Source organism: Neofelis nebulosa, chromosome X (assembly GCF_028018385.1).
Source record: "Neofelis nebulosa isolate mNeoNeb1 chromosome X, mNeoNeb1.pri, whole genome shotgun sequence".
NCBI classification, from domain to species: Eukaryota; Metazoa; Chordata; class Mammalia; order Carnivora; family Felidae; genus Neofelis; species Neofelis nebulosa.
This window is the reverse complement of record NC_080800.1, coordinates 42,902,013-42,918,778: the sequence shown is the minus strand read 5'-3', so window position 1 is coordinate 42,918,778 and position 16,766 is coordinate 42,902,013. Positions and strand designations below refer to the sequence as shown.

Below are 16,766 nucleotides of genomic sequence, written 5' to 3'. Positions count from 1 at the left end.
TTCAGTCCCACACAGACTCACATCTCCAGTGTTAGGACTCCAGTAGTTTTATTTTACAAAAGCTTTGAAGGTCCAGGCTGGGGGATGTCTTGGGGCCCAGAGGGTTGGGTTGTACAGACTGCTGGCTACATAGGAGAGGGACACCACCTCTGCCCCAAGCCCATGATCTGTGTCCTCATGAGCTGAGTGGGGCCACCACAGTGGTGGTGGTGGTAGGAGGGACAGGGCCTGTGGGGAAGGAGCCTGTGGGCGAACCCAGCAGTGGTCCCGAGAAAGGCATGAGGTGGCTGACAGGCCCTGACAGCACCACAGGGCCCAGGCCCTGGTAGAGATGGGCAGTACTGGGTGGGCCCAGTGTCAAGCCTGAGGCCACCTCCCCACAATTCCCACTACCGCTGCCCCCAGCCACCACCATGAAGCCACCAGCTGGTCCTTCAGCTGCTCCAGTACCTCCCAGACTTGACCCTCGTTTTTTTTTCCCTTTTCCAGATGCCTTGCGGTTTCGAGTCTGAATACCATCCTTCCGCATGGTCAGTGGTCGGTTCACCTGCCAAAAGGGAGGCCATGGATGTTTCCCAACTCCACATCTTTGCTTCTGTGTCTTGACAAGGGAGGCCATCGCTACCACACTTCTTTAAGGATAGAGAATTGGTTCAAGGACTAGGGAAGCATGACCCTGGTGTGGCACAGGTATTGTCCTAAGAAACCCCAAGGTTGTGAAGCCCTGGGCTTGGGAAAGCCTCTGGGGTTGATGGAGCTACAAGGCAGGGGAGTGGCAGCTGATGGCTGGGGAGGAGGAAGAGGGAGATAGAGGAGGGACAGGAGGGAGTGGAAGGGAGTGAGAAGGTGAAGAAATGGAGCAGGGAGGGATGAGGACCAAGGAGGAGGGGAATAGAGAAGGAAGGAGGGGGGAGAAAAGAAGAGAGAGAAGGTTATGAGGGGAAGCAAAGGTGGGGGCGGAACAGGAGCAGGGAGGAGGGAGGCTCTGAGGGGCAGGACAGGGCAGGGCGAACCTGGTGTAGCTTGTAGTAGAGGCCGCAAGCATTGCACACAGGGTCCCCACTGGCATTTCTTCGCCACAGTGTCGTGGTGGTTGTCTGGCAGTTGGTGCACTGGGTACCTGCCCGTTTGCTGACAATCTGGGGGAGAGAATATGAGGATCAACCCACTGCGGGGTGGAGGACCTAAGAGGTAAGGGTCAGGTTGAAGGCCAGGCTTCCTGTGCAGGGCGAGAACAGATGTACTTGCAGGGTGATGACTGTGGGTTCTGAATGGGGCAAGAGCGGGGCCTCCCGACCAGAATAGGGGATTTTGGTATTGGGGGTGAGACTCCCATCAGTGATGGCCAACTTTGGCCATACATTGGAATCACTCAGGGAGTTGAAAACCTGATGCCCAGGCAGCACCCCTGACCAATGAAATAGATATGTCTAGGGGAGTGCCCAGGCCCCTGTGGTTCAGAGCATCCTAAGGTGATTCCAGTGTGAAGCCAAGGACGAAAACACTGCTGTGCAGGGAGAGGATAGGGTTCCTGCATGTAGCCTATGATGGTAGGTTGAGGATAGGCATTCCTATGCAAAGCTGGGTTCCTGTATGGATGGGGAAGGGATGGGGGCTATGGATTCTCATAGAGCATGAGGACAGGGATCCCTGCACAGGATGAGAACAACAGTTCCTAGGTGGAGGCAGACAGGCTTGGGGTCTTACCAGGCGCTTCTTGGGCCGGATGAGGGGCCTGTTCTGTCCATTCATCTTGTGATAGAGGCCACAGGCATTGCATAGGTAGTGGCCTGTCCTGTCCCGCCGCCACAGTGGAGTGGCTGTTGCTCCGCAGTTCACACACTCCCTGGCCTCTGATGGGGTGGACAAAGGGGATGGGGGATCCCAGGCTCAGCCCAACTTTGCTTTGCATGCCGCCCTACCTCATCCTCCCTCTCCCTTTTTGGAGATCTCACCACAGGGGGGCAAGGGCAGCGTTCCGCGAAGCTTGGGAGAGGAATAGGCCGCTGGATTGAGGGGGCTCCCGGTGGGAGAGAAGAAGGCACTGGAAAAGTCAGGACCCCCATAGGCACTGCTGGGGACAGGGATTGATGAAGGCAGTGCAGGCCCCAGCGTCAAGAGGTCTGGACTTAGCCGCTCTGTCTTTAAGGTCTCCAGGAAGCTGCTGCCACCTTTGCCTTCTGGGTCTTCTGTGGTCTGGGGAGGGGAGTCCTCGCGGGTGGGGCACACAGTCGAGGCAGGGTAGAGCCCAGTCTTGCCATAGGTCCAGCCAGCATATGGTGAGCCACCTGAGATCCCCTCCATACAGTTGAGCAGTGGGTACACCTGAAAGACTGTCGTGGAGGGTGGGTATGGGAAAGAAGGAGGGATCAGTCTGAAGCCATCCTGCTGTCAGGATGCAGTGGTGCCCAAGAACCCCAACAAAGTGGCCAAGTTTCCAATCTTCCCACAGGCAACCAGAACAGCTGCTGGCCATTGGGTAACTCCTGGGTCCTGAGCCCCCCTGGTCATTTTGACAGCTGCAGTAGCCTCCACCTATTTCCAAATGGGCTTTGAGGGTGACTGTTGGGATTTGGAGCCCCGGGGATCACTTGACAACTAGGGCTACCGCCGCCTGCTTCTAGCATTGCTTTCCAACATGGCTACCCCAAGACAGGAGGTGGGGAGCATTGGCATTCCCAGGCCTGGACCTAGCTGGGGGAAGTGGTTAGCTCATCCATGTGAAGGTTTCCAGCTATTTTCAAGATGACCTCCTAGTGGGATTCTGCCCCAGCTAAGGGTCACCATGGCAGCCCAGACAGCATGGAGCCAGTGCTAAGACAGCCACCCAAAGGAGTTACCTGGGGAGTGCCGGTAGGCCTCAGCATCCCTGTAGTAGGCCAGTGCTGCAGCTGCGGGGGTGGCGGTGCTGGGGGCAGTGGAGGAGGCCGCTGCATCCAAGCCCTCAGGCACAGAGGGAAAGAAGACCCCCGACTCTGGTGGCGAGGATACCAAGGCAGGGTCCACAAATTGCGGCAGGGACTCGGAGGTCCCCAGGGCCCCTAGGCCAGGGAACTCCATGGGGCCTCGGGTTTGTCCTGTGAGAACAGGAGGGGCTCTTCAGACTGTGAAATTCTCCCTCCCTTCCCACTCCTCCTTACCTCCTTTCTCCCCTTCCTGTTCCATTCCCTCAATCTTCATAGCCCTCCTGTCTTCCTCCCTGGCCCACATCTGTCTGCGTCCTTCCCTCCATCATCTCCTCCTTCCTTCTTCCCCTCTGTCTTTCCTCCTTCCTCTTCCCTTTCTTCTCTCTCCTTCGTCCCATCTCTTCTTTTCCCTTTTCCCACAATTTCCCTTCTTTGTCCTCTCCTCTTCCCCCTCTTCCTTCTTTTCCCACTCCTGCCTCCCCCTCCTCTCCCTTCCCCTCACCCCCTCTCCCTGGTCCCGCTTCTCTTCTCTACTTCTGTCTCTTCCCCCTCCTCCTCTCCTTCCTCCTTCCTCAGCCCCCACCTCCTCCTCTTCCCCTTTCTACCTCTCCGCCTCTCCTCATTTTCTTTCCCTCCTGCCTCTCTCCTTCCTCCTCTCTCTTTTCCTCCTTTTCCTTCATCCTTCTTCTCTTCCTCTCTGTTCCTCTCTTTCTCCTTGCCTCATTTTCTCCCCTCCTACTCCTCTTTCCCCCCTGCCGCCATCCTCTCTGTCTCCTTCCCCTCTAGAAGAGTCTGGGTGGGGTGTACTGGGGTGCAGAACCAGAGTCCCTTGAACAGCTTGTCACCCCTAGGACCTTGGGGTTCACCCTTCTGTGCTCCCCAACTTCATCCCTATCTGTTGCATCTTCTGACTTTCTCAGAAACCCATGGTTTCCGGCTTGACTCCTCCCTCCCTAACCTCCGTTGGGTCTGCAGACAAAGGGCCCCCTCAGTTCCTCCCTGCCATGGGGGGGTCAGTACCCCCCACTGCTTATCTCTGCCATCCCCGCCCAACTTTTGAAATCACCCCAAGGCCACTGGCTTCCTCTGAGGAGGGGGACAGGTGGGAGGTGTTCCCCCTACTCGTACCCTCTGCCCTGGGGAGGTCTGCCATAGTTCTGCTTTCGGGTTCTTTCAGTCCCCACCAGCCCCAGCGCTCAGTTTCCCCATCTGCCAGATAGGAGGTGGTGACAGGGGCCCAGCTAAGACCTGTGAGATGGCGGCTTGGTCTCTGTCCTTCCCTGTGTGCATATCTATGTCCCTGTGTCTCTTTCCTGGTGACACTCTCTCTTGTCCAGCCTGGCCCTCTAGATTTCTCTCCCATCTTTCTATGCTACCATGATGTATCTTGCCCTCTCTCTTTCTGTGCTTTTGTAAACATATGATGTTTTCCTTCCCTCTCTCTCTATTTCCATGTCTCTGTTCCTGGTTGTCTCTCTCCATCTTTATCTCTGTGTCTTTTATCTTCTTCTGTTTCTCTTTTCCTTCCCTCTCTAGTCAGTCTCTGAATGTCTCTGCTTCTCTCCCATTCTGTCTCTTTCTGCTTGTCTCCTTCCTCTTTCCCTGTCTTGATCTCACACTTGCTTTCACTCTCTCAGCCCTCTGGCCTTATTTCCACGTCTGTCTTACTAGTCCCACATCTTTGCCCATACCCCACTCCACACAGCCCAGGTGAGGAGCCAGAAAACCTACCCCTGCCCCTGACTTGCCCCCATGGTTCTGAAAGCCTCAATTTCCCTGTCCTTGGGGTGGAATGATGGAGATAGAGTAGAAGGCCATCTTCAGACACCCAGCCTATGTGACCTGCTGTGTGAACATGCTAAAGGTTGGGCTCAGCATTAGGGGTTGTGCTGGCAAATAGATTAGCCTGTAGTTCTGTCTACCACTAACTTCTAGGCGCCAGGATCCCCGCTGACTGTGCCTGAAGAAGGTATCTTGCCTCTTCTTCTCAGTTGCCATCTCTTTCCTCTCTGACTCTCTATGGTTCTTTCTGTCTGTGAGTATCTTTCCTTCTCCGTTCCTGTCTTGCTCTTTTTCTTCCCCTGGGTCTCCTTTGTTTTCCTTCCATCTCTGTCTCTTCCTTTGAGTATCTCTTTCTCTGTTTCTCCTTTCTTTTTCTTCATGTCTGTCTCTTGCTTTTTTTCTTTGTCTCTTTTTCTCCCCATGTCTCTCTCTTTCTCCCTTCCTTCTCTGTCTACCTGTCTCTTGCTCTTTTCATCTCTGTCACCACTGTTCCTTTATCCCCCCTCATCCTCACCTCACCCCCCAGCCCTATGACCTCCCCCCAGCCCCACTGTGCCACATCACTGCACCTAGCACCTTGGCGGGTCCAGGGCTGCCCACCCCTCCTGTGGCAGGGGCCCAGCCCGCCCTCCCCCCCCCCCCAGTTATCACTCTCCGGACAGAGATAAAGTTTATCTCGAGGCTGGGGGATATGAAAGCTCCTTATCAGCTGCCCCACTAGAGTAAGTGCTGCCCCAACGGGCAGCAGGCAGCAGGCTGGCACCCTCACCTCTCCCTTGGCCCAGCCCCTCACCCCAGGTAACATCCCTATCCGAGCCCTCAAAGGAGGGTCTCTTGGGACTGAAGGGAACAGAGATGGGGTCTGGGGGCAGATGAGTCTTGGGAGGCTTTGCAGTAGAATTTGAGGGCCAGATAGGGGGTTGAGTCAGGGAGAGGTTGGGGGTATAGCTATAGAGTTTGGGGAAAGCAGATATGGGGTTTGAGGAGGAGAGACAAATTGGAAAGGTCACATTGTGGGATCAGAAATTGGTTAGGAAAGCAGAGACAAGATTGGGAATCTGAGGTGAAGCTTGAGAGTCAGATAAAGTTGAGAAGTTAGGATGTGGTTTGGGGGTCAAAGATGGATTCTGAGGGTCGTGGACAAGTTTGGGAATTCCGTGGGTTTCGCTGGAGCAGAGATGGAGTTTAGTGGTCAGAGATGGGCTTGGACAGGCAGAATATGTCTGATAGAGATGGGTTATGGAAGCAGAGGAGGAGTTTAAGAACCAGGATGGAATTGTAGTGGAGAAACATTTGGGGCCAGAGGAGATCTGGGAGGGCCAGAGACATATTTTGGGGTTGGGATTGGGGTTTAGGGAAGGTAGGCATGAGGATTCATTTGGCAGAAAAGACTTAGGGGAGTAGACTTGGTGTTTGGAGTGACAGACATTTTGGTGTGCAGGCCAGGGGTTGGCGGAGAGTAGTGGTTTGGGGGAATCAGAGAAGTCACACAGAACAAATACGGGGTTTGAGAGGCACAGATGGGGATAAGAGGATGGAGTTAGGGTTCAGGGGACTGGAGAATTTGGAGCAGAAAACAGGATGGGGAGCGGACAAGGGCATGGGGAGCAGAGACAGACATGGGGGAGCACAAGTGAGCTTTGGGTGAGAACTCAGAGATAGAAACAACTCCAGATGAGTGAAAAGCAGATTCAGGGCAGAGATAGGATTTGGGGGATAAGAGATGGGGTATGGGGAGCAGAATTAAGGCATCAGGGGAACAGATATCTTGGAAGGAGAGGATGGGAGTCAGGGCAGAAGGAGGTGGGTTTTGGGGAGTGGGTTCAGGGTAGAGATCGGGGGTTGGAAAGATAGAGGTGGTTTTAAGGAGCTGTGAAGGGTTTCAGGGGTGGTAGACACTTTGGGGACCAGCGGTAGATTGGGGAGCCTAGAGTAGGCTGGAGGAATAGCCTTGAGGTGAGGGATAGCAGGCCTGGGGTTTGCCTTGCTGGGGGCTCTCGGGGGGGCGCTGAGACTGACCTGGGCTGGTTGGTGCGGAGGGTTCAGCTGCTTTGGGGATGTGGCGAGTTCAGTGTGATCCCGGGGGGTGTCCTGGCTAGCCTTGGCCTTTGACGCTCCCTTCCTCCTTCCCTCCCTCCCTCCCCTCTCCCTCCTCCCTCCTCCCCAGGGAGTGGCTGGTGCCCCAGTGGGTGGAGCAGACAGGGGAGGGGGCGGGTTCCTTGCTGGTGGGGCACCTCTTGGGCAGTGGGGCCTTCTTGTGCCCCATCTGCCCACCCTGTGGATTCTTGGACCCTGTTCAACTTGGGCTCCCATGGACTACAGTGTCCAGCCAAACAAAGCGGGCTGAAGCCAAGATAAAGTGACAATAGCAGATACAGTTTTATTACTGTACTAAGCCTATGACTGTACAGTTTTATGACTGTACAAAGTTCCTACTGTGCGCTAGGTCAGGTTCAGGCTTGGCCCTTATGTATGTGAATCTTCCTGGCCACAGGGAGAGGAGGGATGTGATTGTACCCATTTTGCAGGCAAGAAGAATGAGGCTCAGAGAGGTTTGGCGGGGTTTGAACCAGAGGCCATGGGACATCTTGACAACCCAGGCTCAGCCTGGGGGCCAGCCCAGGCCAGGACTGGCAGGAGGCAGGGGCACACTCAGTGCCCCACTGGGGCTTACGCCAGCTCCGGCCTGCCCTGGGGCAGCAGATAAGCCTTATCAGATGGAGGAGACTGTGGCTGTTGGCTCCGCGGTAACAGGCTGTCTTGGGATGGGGGGCGGGGCTCGGGGGGCCACCCAGGGACAGTGGCCTCAACTTATTGCCCGCCATGCTGCTTTGGAGGCGGGAAACAAGTGGGACCCAGGGTTGGTTTCTCTGCAGGTTCTTGAGGAGTGGGATAGGGTGGGGGAAGGGAAGAACTGAAGGGATAGAGAAGGGAGAGGGGCAGAGAGCAAGAGACAGAGAGAGACAGAAAGAGATGGAAATGGGAAGAAAAAGTGACACAGCTGGAAGGAGGCAGAGAGGGGCACAGAAAGAAAGGCAAGACAGAGAGGAGAGAGAGAGACACCAAGAGAGCCAAAACAGCGAGGGAGACGCAAAGAGAAGGAGACATAGAGAAGGACAGAAGGCAAAAGATATGGCCTGAAAGCAACAGAGGCCAAGGACACAGGTGGAGAATCTGAGAAGGGAGACAAAGATGATGTTGTAGAGAGGGAGACAGAGAGGTATGCACAGAGTCTGAGAGGAAGTCCATGAGACCCCAGGTGTCAGGCTGGGGTATACCCTGGGCAGGTGGTGCTGGTGTGGGTGGGACAGGGTTGACGTGACCCCTGTGATCTGTGGCTCTACCCTCAACTTGCTGAGAGGGACCTCCGGAACTTCTGCACCTCAGTCCCTATCTTTCTGCCCTTCCTCCCTCCCCCAAATAGTAACAACAGTGACAACAACCAGTTTCTCATGCTGACATAGACCCCAGACCAGTCCTGTTCTGAGCACTTTCTCCATGTAAAATCAATGGATGCACATGCACACAGTAGGTGTCCAACTTGGGACCCACAGCTTGGGTAAGTTGTGTCCAATTTACCCCATAGAGCAGGGGTGAGACTACCCAGTTGTGGCCCCAGGACTCCACAGGACAGAGCACTCTCCTGACCATCCATTCTACAGATGGGGAGACTGAGACCTGCCAAGGGCACAGGGCAGTGATGCATCCCTGGGCCCGTGGGGCCTGCTCACCCACTGGCTACCCCACAAGGAGCTTGCCATCCCCATCCTGCCTCCACGGGCTTCATTGTCCTTATAAGCAAAATTGGAGGTTAGAGGAGGAAAGAGAGCAGGGCTATGACTTTGCATTTATTGAGCTCCCACTGTGTGCCACGTCCTGTCCTGAGCCTTCATGAGTAAGAAGGGATATGAAGACCCCTGGGACTTAAGTGGCAATGCTTTCAGGACTTCCACTCTGGAGCCAACTTGCCCTCATTTATAGACTGCCCTAACCACTGACTGGCCATGTGGCCTTGGACGAGTTACTGGCCCCTCTGGACCTCAGTTCCTCATCTGTAGAGATGGGGTAATAATAGTGGCTACTCCATATGGTGATTGGGACAGCTACATGAGATTTAATCCATTAAGTGATTTTAACTCACTTGAATCTGAAATCTCAATAAATGTTAGGTATTCTTATTTATTTACTGAGTGCCTACTGTATACAAGGGATAGTACTTGAACCTTTTTTTTACTAGCACTACTAATTCTAGTAAGAATGCTGATAATATGCAACACCAATATCAATTTTAATTGATTGATATTTAATCCTAATTCTGATATTGATGTTAGCACTAATGCTAATCTTAATAGTGGTAGTAATACCAATTTTAAATCTAATAATTATTATTCCTATTCTAGCCACAGCCATACGAATACTAATTCTGATACAAATACTTCTTTTAGCACTAATACAGTAATAACAACAGCAGTATTGTTGGCTGAGCCTCCCCAGGCACTGTGCGAAATGCTCTCCATGCCTAATTTTATCCCATTCTCACCAGGTCCTGGTGGTATAAGTGCATACAATTGCCCGCATCTTCCAGATTGGGAGTAGGCTCAGAGAATGAAGATGTTTGTCTGAGGCCCTGTGTTCTTGTCTCAACTCTGACACTGATTTGCTGTGTGACTCCTGGGCTGGCCACCCTCTAAGCCTCAGTTTCTTTGCCTGGATAATGGGTACAATCATAGAACCCACAGCGAATGTTGTCGAGGGGCCACTCAACACAGGTCCTGCCTGGCACACCATAAGTGACAAACTCTGTAATGGTAATTCTTCTCATTGTTATTTTCATTAGAAACAGCAGTTGCAGTATTGGGAGCAAGGTAGGGAAATCTGTCCTCCTCAGGAAGGACAGGCTGGAGGCACATCTCAGACAAGAGTTTGGCCACTGGACGCAGCCTATTTCTTCATAACTGGAGCAGAGAAAGGGCTTAGGAAGGGAAGTAAAGTGTGGGGAGTGGGGGCCTCAGAGCCCTGCCTCCATCAAGAGCCAGAAACCCTGAGGCTCTGAGGCCAAGCTTCACCCCATTCCCTCCCCCATCCCCGTGGAGGGGGCACAGGCCCAGAAGTCTGTGGGCGACAGTTCAGCCAGCAGGGAGGCAGCTGGGAGTGGGCAGATAAGGGAATCGGCAGGGCCAGGCCAGGCTTTGGGAGAGACCCACAAGGGTGGGGGTGGGGGTGGGGTGTCCAGGCCAAGCGTCCTCTCTGTCAGGCCTCCATTTAAGACTCAGCTCCAACATCCTCTCTTCCTAAAAGGCTTCCTTGACTGATTCCCTTCTTCCTGGCATCTTCTAGAGCTTTCTCTGTGCCCATAGCATGTGGACTATTTGTGCCTCTTCCAGACTGGAATCCACCAGGGCAGGGGCAGAACCTAAGTCTCCTTGGTGTCAGTAGTGCAGAGAGGAAACATCAAAGCCTGGCTGAGGAGTCAAATGTTTGTCTCAGAACCGAACTGTTGGTTTTTTTTTTCATTTTTCAAAAATGTTTGTTTTTTGAGAGAGCACGTGCAAGCTGGGGAGAGACAGAGAGAGAGACAAAAGATCTGAAGCGGGCTCTGCGCTGATATCAGAGAGCCTAACGTGGGGCTCAAACTTACGAACATGCGAGATCATGACCGGAGCCAAAGTCAGACACTCAACCAACTAAGCCACCCAGATGCCCGTTTCATTTTTTTAAGAGAAAAGTATAAAGGATACTTTAACAACCATTCACCCTTGTCAGACATTAGTATTCTGCTTCATTTGTTTCAGATACTTTTAAAAGAAATATGTTATTACAGATACAGTTAAAGTTCTTACACAAATTCTATTTTCCTTTCTCCTTCCACTACCTTGAGTTTGGTGTTTATCTTCCTCATGTATATTTTTATTCTATTACTCCATACGTATGTATCCATAAACAGCATACAATAGTGGGGTTTTCGGCTTGTTTTTGAACTTCATATAAATGGAACCATATAGTTATGTTTCTTTTGTTCTACTTAATGTTTGTGACATTCATCCACATTGTTGTATGTATTAATAGTTAATTCTTTTTTATTGAGATGTAATTCACATACCACAAAATTCACCCTTTTACTTATTTATGTACTTATTTTTAAGTATTTATTTTGAGAGAGAGAGTGCATGTGTACGTGTGAGCAGGGGAGAGGCAGATAGAAGGAGAGCGAGAAATCTCAAGCGGACTCTGTGCTGTCAGCATGGAGCCTGACGTGGGGCTCGATGCCATGAACCATGAGATCATGACCTGAGCTGAAATCAAGAGTTGGACGCTCAACCAACTGAGCCACCCAGGTACCCCAGAAGTCACCCTTTTAAAGGGTGCATTTCAGTGGTTAGTACAGTCACAAGGTTATACAACTACTACCACTGTCTACTTCCAGAACATTTTCATCATCCCCAAAACAATCCTGTACCTATCAGCAGGCATTCCTCATAATATTGTCTGTCTCCCCTCAATCCCTGGAAACCACTAATCTACTTTCTGTCTCATAGATTTGCCTATACTGGACTTTTCATATGAATGGAATCATATAATATGTGGCTTTTTGTGACTGACTTCTTTCACTTTGCATAAAGTGTCCAAGGTTCATTCATGTTGTAGCATAGATCAAAACTTCATTCCTTTTTATGGCTGAATAATATTTCATTGTATGAACATTCTACATTTTGCTTGTCCATTTGTCTAATAAGTTGACAATTTTGGGGATCGTGAATAATGCTGCTATAAACATTCATGTTAAAGTTTTTACGTGGACGTATATTTTCAGTTCTCTTGGGTATATATCTAGGAATGGAGTTGTGGGGCCATACGGCAGTTCTGTGTTTAACTTTTTGAGAAATTGCAGAAGGATTCTCCACAGCAGTTGTATGAGGATTCTAATTTATCGACATCTTCTCCAAAACTTGGTATTGTTTCTCTTTTTTTACATTTTTAATTTTTTTTTGGAGAGAGGGTGCAAATGATCGAGGAGGAGAGAGAGAAAGAGAGAGAGAGAGAGAGAAAATCCCACGAGGGGCAGAGAGTGGGAAAGAGAGAGAAGTGGGGCTCACCTGAAGTGAGGCTCAAGCTCACCCAAAGCAGGGCTCATTCTCACCCAAATCAGGGCATGAGCTCACCTGAAGCAGAGAACAAGCTCACCCAAAGGGGGGCTCAAGCTCACCCAAAGGGGAGCTCAAGCTCACCTGATGCAGGACTTGAACTCACGAACCATGAGATCATGACCTGAGCCAAAGCCAGATGCTTATCTGAGCAGGTGCCCCCTCTTTTTTTTAAGTTTATTTATTTTGAGAGAAAGAGAAAGAGAGAGCAGGGGGAGGAACAGAGAGAGAGGGAGAGAGAATTCCAAGTGGGCTCTGCACTATGGGGCTCAAACTTACAAACTGCAAGATCATGACTTGAGCCCAAATCAAGAGTTTGACACTTAACCAACTGAGCCACCCAAGCACCCCATATATTGTTTCTCTTTTTGATTCTGGTCATCCCAGTTGGTGTGATGTGACATCTCATTGTGTTTTTGGTTTGATGTCCCTAATGACTAATGATGTTGAGCATCTTCTCATGTACTTGTTGGACATCTGTAGGTCTTCCATAGAGAAATATCTATTTAGATCCTTTGCCCATTTTTAATTGGGTTATCTTTTTATTGTCGAGTAGTATGAGTTCTTTATATATTCTAGATGCTAGTCCCTTATCAGATATGTGATTTGAAAATATTTTCTCCAATTGTTGGGTTGCTCTTTTACTTTCTTTTGCTCCTTGAAGTGCAAAAGCTTTTAGTTTTTATGAAGTCCAATTTATCTAGTTTTTCTTTGGTTGCTTATGTGTTAGGTGTCATATCTAAGAAACCATTGCCTAGTCCAAGGTCACAAAGATTTATGCATGTTTTCTTCTAAAAGTTTTATAGTTTTAGCTCTTACATTCACGTCTCCTCTTTATTTTGGTTAATTTTTATATATGGTGTGAAATAGAGGTCCAGTTTCATTCTTTTCCATGTGGATATCCAGTTGTCCCAACACCATTTGTGGAAAAGATTGTTCTTTCCCCATTGAATTGTCTAGGCACGCTTGTCAGAAATCAGTTGCCCATAATGTATGAGTTTATTTCTGGACTCTCAATTCTATTCCATTGACTTATATATCTTTTTTTTTAAGTTTATTTATTTTGAGAGAGACTGAGACAGCATGAGTAGGGGAGGGGCAGAGAGAGAAGGAGAGAGAGAATCCCAAGCAGACTCCACGCTGCCAGCACAGAGCCTGACACGGGGCTCAAACCCATGAAACCATGAGATCATGACCTGAGCCAAAACCAAGAGTTGGACGCTCAACCAACTGAGCAACCCAGGTGCCCCATTTATTTATCTGTTTTTATGCCAGTACCACATCACCTTGATCACTACAGCCGTGTAGTATGTTTTTAAATCGGAAACTGTGAGTCCTCCAAATGTGTTTTTCTTTTACGAGATTGTTGTAGCCATTCTCGGTCCATACCATTTTCATATGAATTTTGGGATCAGTTTGTCACAAGCTTGGATTCTGATATGAATGGCACTAAACCTGTAGATCAGTTTGGTGAGTATCGCCATATTAATGCTATAAAGTCTCCAATCCATTAATTTATGATATATTTTCATTTATTTAAGTCTTATTTAATTTTTTAATGTTTATTTGTTTTTGAGAGAGAGAGAGAGAGCAAGCAGGGGAGGGGCAGAGAGAGAGGATCTGAAGCAGGCTCCGCACTGACAGCAGAGAGTCCAATGTAGGGCTCGAATCCGCAAACCCTGAGATCACGACCTGAGCCAAAGCTGGTCACTTAACTGATTGAACCACCCAGGCACCTCAGTGTTATTTAATTTCTTTCAACAGTGTTTTATGGTTTTTAAGTATACAAGTCTTACCCATCTTTTGTTAAATTTATTACTAAGTAGTTTATTCTTTTTTATGCTATTGTAAATGGAATTGTTTTCTTCATTTTTGGATTGTTCGTTGCAAGTATATAGAAATATGATTAAATCTTGTATGATCTAGTATCCTGCAACCTTGCTGGGTTCATATATACATAAAACGTAGTCTCACATATATATGTAATGGTTTTGTTGTGGGTTCCTTAAGATTTTCTCTGTATAAGATCATGTCACCTGCAAATACTGATAGTTTTACTTCTTTTTTTTTTTCCCAATCTGGATGCTTTTTATTTCTTTTTCTTGCCTAATTGCCCTGACTAGGACCTCCAGTATGTTGTTGAATAGAAGTGGTGAGAAGGGACATCTTTGTCTTGTTCCTGATCTCTTAAGAGAAAGTTTTCAGTCTTTCATCATGAAGTATGATATTAGCTATAGATTTTTTGTAGATGCACTTTTTAAAAATTTCAGTGTAGTTTTTTTTTTTTTTTAAGTAATCTCTATATCCAACATGGGGCTTGAACTCACAACCCTGAGATCAAGAGTTGCATGCTCTACTGAGCCAGCCAGGCACCCCATTTTGTATATTCACTTTATCAGGTTGAGGAAGTTCTCATTTGTTCCTAGTTTGTTGAGTACTTTTATAAATGAAACGGTATTGAATTTTGTCAGATGCTTTTTCTGTATCTGTTGAGAAGATCATGTGGTTTTTGTCCTTTATTAATATGGTATGTTACATTGGTTTTCTTATGTTGAGCAAATCTTGCATTTCTTGGATCAATCCCACTTGGTTATGGTGTATAATCCTTCTTATATATTGCTGAATTCTATTTACTAGTATTTTGTTGAAGATTTTTGCATCTATATTCATAAGAGATACAGGTCTATAGTCTTCTTGTGTTTGTGTCTGGTTTTGGCATTAGGTTAGTGCTGACCTCATAAGTTTATTCCCTTTTATGTCTGAGTAGTATTCCATGGAATGGATGTATCATGGTTTGTTTAACCATTCATCTGTTGATGGACATTTGGGTTGTTTCCAGACTTTTCTGTGTTACAGCACACCTGCAATTTACAAACTCATACTTCTCTGTCTGTGCACACACATGTGAAAGAGTTTCTCCGGGGGCAGAGGATATCAGTCCATCTTTCCATTCATTCACCCACCCACCCATCTATCCATCCATTCATCTATGTACGTATTCATTCATTTACCCACCTGCCACCCACTCTCCCTCCCTTCCTCCCTCCTTTTCTCCTTCTTTCCCTCATTTCTATTTCCTTTCTTCCTTTCATAAATCATCTATCTCCAGGCATATGACATCTGGGTCCAAGGCAAGCTGTCTTTTTTTTTTTTAAGTTTATTTATTTATTTTAAGAGAGAGAGCAAGAGAGCACGCAAGTGAGAGCAGAGGAGGGAGAGAGAGAGAATCCCAAGCAGACTCCTCTCTGTCAGTGCGGAGCCTTATGTGGGGCTCAAAACCACAAAATGAGATCATGACCTGAGCCGAAACCAAGAGCTGGACGCTTAACCAACTGAGCCACCCAGGCACCCCTCCCCCCGCTTTTAAGTTTATTTATGCAAGCTGTCTTTTAAAAATAGGCAGGAAGCGTGGCCCAGGCGGCCCTGGGTGCCTAGCTGCTGGGTGGCCTCTGGGTCTGGGTGGCCTCTGTAGCCTGGGGGTGGTAGTGCTGGAGGTGGCAACCAGCAGTGCCCCAGGGACCCTGTACCCTTGCCAGGCACCACAGCAGTAGGAGGGCCACTAGTTTCTGTACGACAGAGCAGCAGGTACAGTAGCCATGCCCTGCTCTCCTATGATGGGATCAACCATTAGAAGGTGCTAATCCCCTGCAAGAGATTATTTGAAAAATTTTGTTCTATAAGGACGGAATGATGTTTCAGATTGAATAAGCCACCAAGCAGTGCACCAAGATCACCCTGATGGACCCCTGGAACCCTCTAGACATTCCTCAGAATGCCACCTTTGAGGACTAGTTGACGACTAGTTCTCCATAGGGGGCCCCAGGAGCAGATCAAGGTCCAAAAGTGGTCTGACAGAAAGTCAGCTACATCATATGAAATCTGGGTTGGCATTTATGCAGTTAAAAATGGTTATCCTGTCCAGAAAGTCTTCACCAAAACTGTGATGCTGTGCATGCGGTTTTTCAACATGCAGCTGGGCATTAAAGACCCCTGGGTGTTTACCCCACTGAGCACCTGCCAGGTGGCCCAGCCAGAGAGGATGAGTGTGAACTGCACCTGGTAAGCCCATGAATGCAGAAGTGGCAGCATTGGGCATCCCCAGCTTGAGAGGGATTTGAGACTTGAGAAATGAGAAACGTCATTGGCGATAAATATCATAATTGAAGGAAGATAAACATTGATGTGGGGTTTTTTTTTGTATGTATGATTTTGACTACTCAAGCTACGTATACAGAATGGGGTGGAATGGAGAATGTGTAGTAATATGAACAGAAGAGATAACTAAGATGGAGATTGCAGACGTTTGTATAGTTTGTGTGGGTGCTGTGCTTTCTGCATGTGCAGGTGTATCTAAGTGTGGTGGCACACGTGGGGTGAGCATCAGCACAAGCAGTTTGCCTTGGCAGGGAGGAGGGTCTCATTACTGACATTGCTGAGAATTGCTGAATTGCTGTCCTGTGGTGATGATAAAATGCAGAATGATCTTAGTTTTATTATTAATTTTTGATTTCTCTGCAGATAACGGCCCCTTTATTGCCTGTGCCAGGGTGGTGACAGTTTCCCCTGCCCTGTCTCCTGCTCCCTTGGCCACCGACAAAGTGATTCCTCAAAAATCTCTTCCAGACTTAAGAGCTTTGTGACATGATCTGATTGATGTAAGTTTGGGGAGGAAATGAAAGGCTATAATACAGAGTAATTATTCCTCAAATAGAAACTTAAAAATGTTTATTTATTTTGAGAGTGAGAGAGCACATGTGGGAGGGACAGAGAGAGGGAGAGAGAGAATCCCAAGCAGGCTCTGTCTGTGCTATCAGTAGAGAACTCCATGCGGGGCTCCATCCCATGAACTGTGACATCATGACCTGAGCCGAAATCAAGAGTCAGATGCTTAATCAACAGAGCCACCCAGGTGCCCCTCAAAGAGACATTTTATTTT

The 16,766-nt window shown here is 48.7% G+C and overlaps 1 protein-coding gene and 1 pseudogene across 2 annotated transcripts; one reads left to right on the top strand and one right to left on the bottom strand.

Moving 5' to 3' along the window:
- Window positions 1-31: 31 nt before the first annotated feature.
- On the bottom strand, window positions 32-6,845 carry GATA1 (GATA binding protein 1). 2 transcript variants are annotated; one of them, XM_058712244.1, is made up of 6 exons: window positions 6,708-6,845; window positions 2,841-3,077; window positions 1,956-2,333; window positions 1,708-1,853; window positions 1,014-1,139; window positions 32-547 (listed from the first exon to the last, which is right to left on the bottom strand). In XM_058712244.1, exons 2-6 carry the CDS (start codon window positions 3,058-3,060, stop codon window positions 176-178), a joined length of 1,242 nt encoding a protein of 413 aa, XP_058568227.1. In that variant the 5' UTR covers window positions 3,061-3,077; window positions 6,708-6,845; the 3' UTR covers window positions 32-175. The 2 variants fall into 2 exon arrangements, with proteins under 2 accessions (XP_058568227.1, XP_058568228.1); XM_058712245.1 differs by lacking the exon at window positions 6,708-6,845 and adding an exon at window positions 4,638-4,745.
- A 560-nt stretch (window positions 6,846-7,405) lies between these two features.
- LOC131502060 (mammalian ependymin-related protein 1-like) lies at window positions 7,406-16,338 on the top strand (annotated as a pseudogene).
- The last annotated feature ends 428 nt before the right edge of the window (window positions 16,339-16,766 follow it).

What these genes read in the sequence shown, in the direction of transcription:
- GATA1 (XM_058712244.1), bottom strand. Translation starts at nt 3,060, where the DNA reads ATGGAGTTCCCTGGCCTAGGGGCCCTGGGGACCTCCGAGTCCCTGCCG. An exon ending in GGCCTACCGGCACTCCCCAG is followed by an intron (nt 2,334 to 2,840) that starts GTAACTCCTTTG and finishes CCTCCACGACAG; the next exon opens with TCTTTCAGGTGTACCCACTG. An exon ending in TCCGGCCCAAGAAGCGCCTG is followed by an intron (nt 1,140 to 1,707) that starts GTAAGACCCCAA and finishes TCTCTCCCCCAG; the next exon opens with ATTGTCAGCAAACGGGCAGG.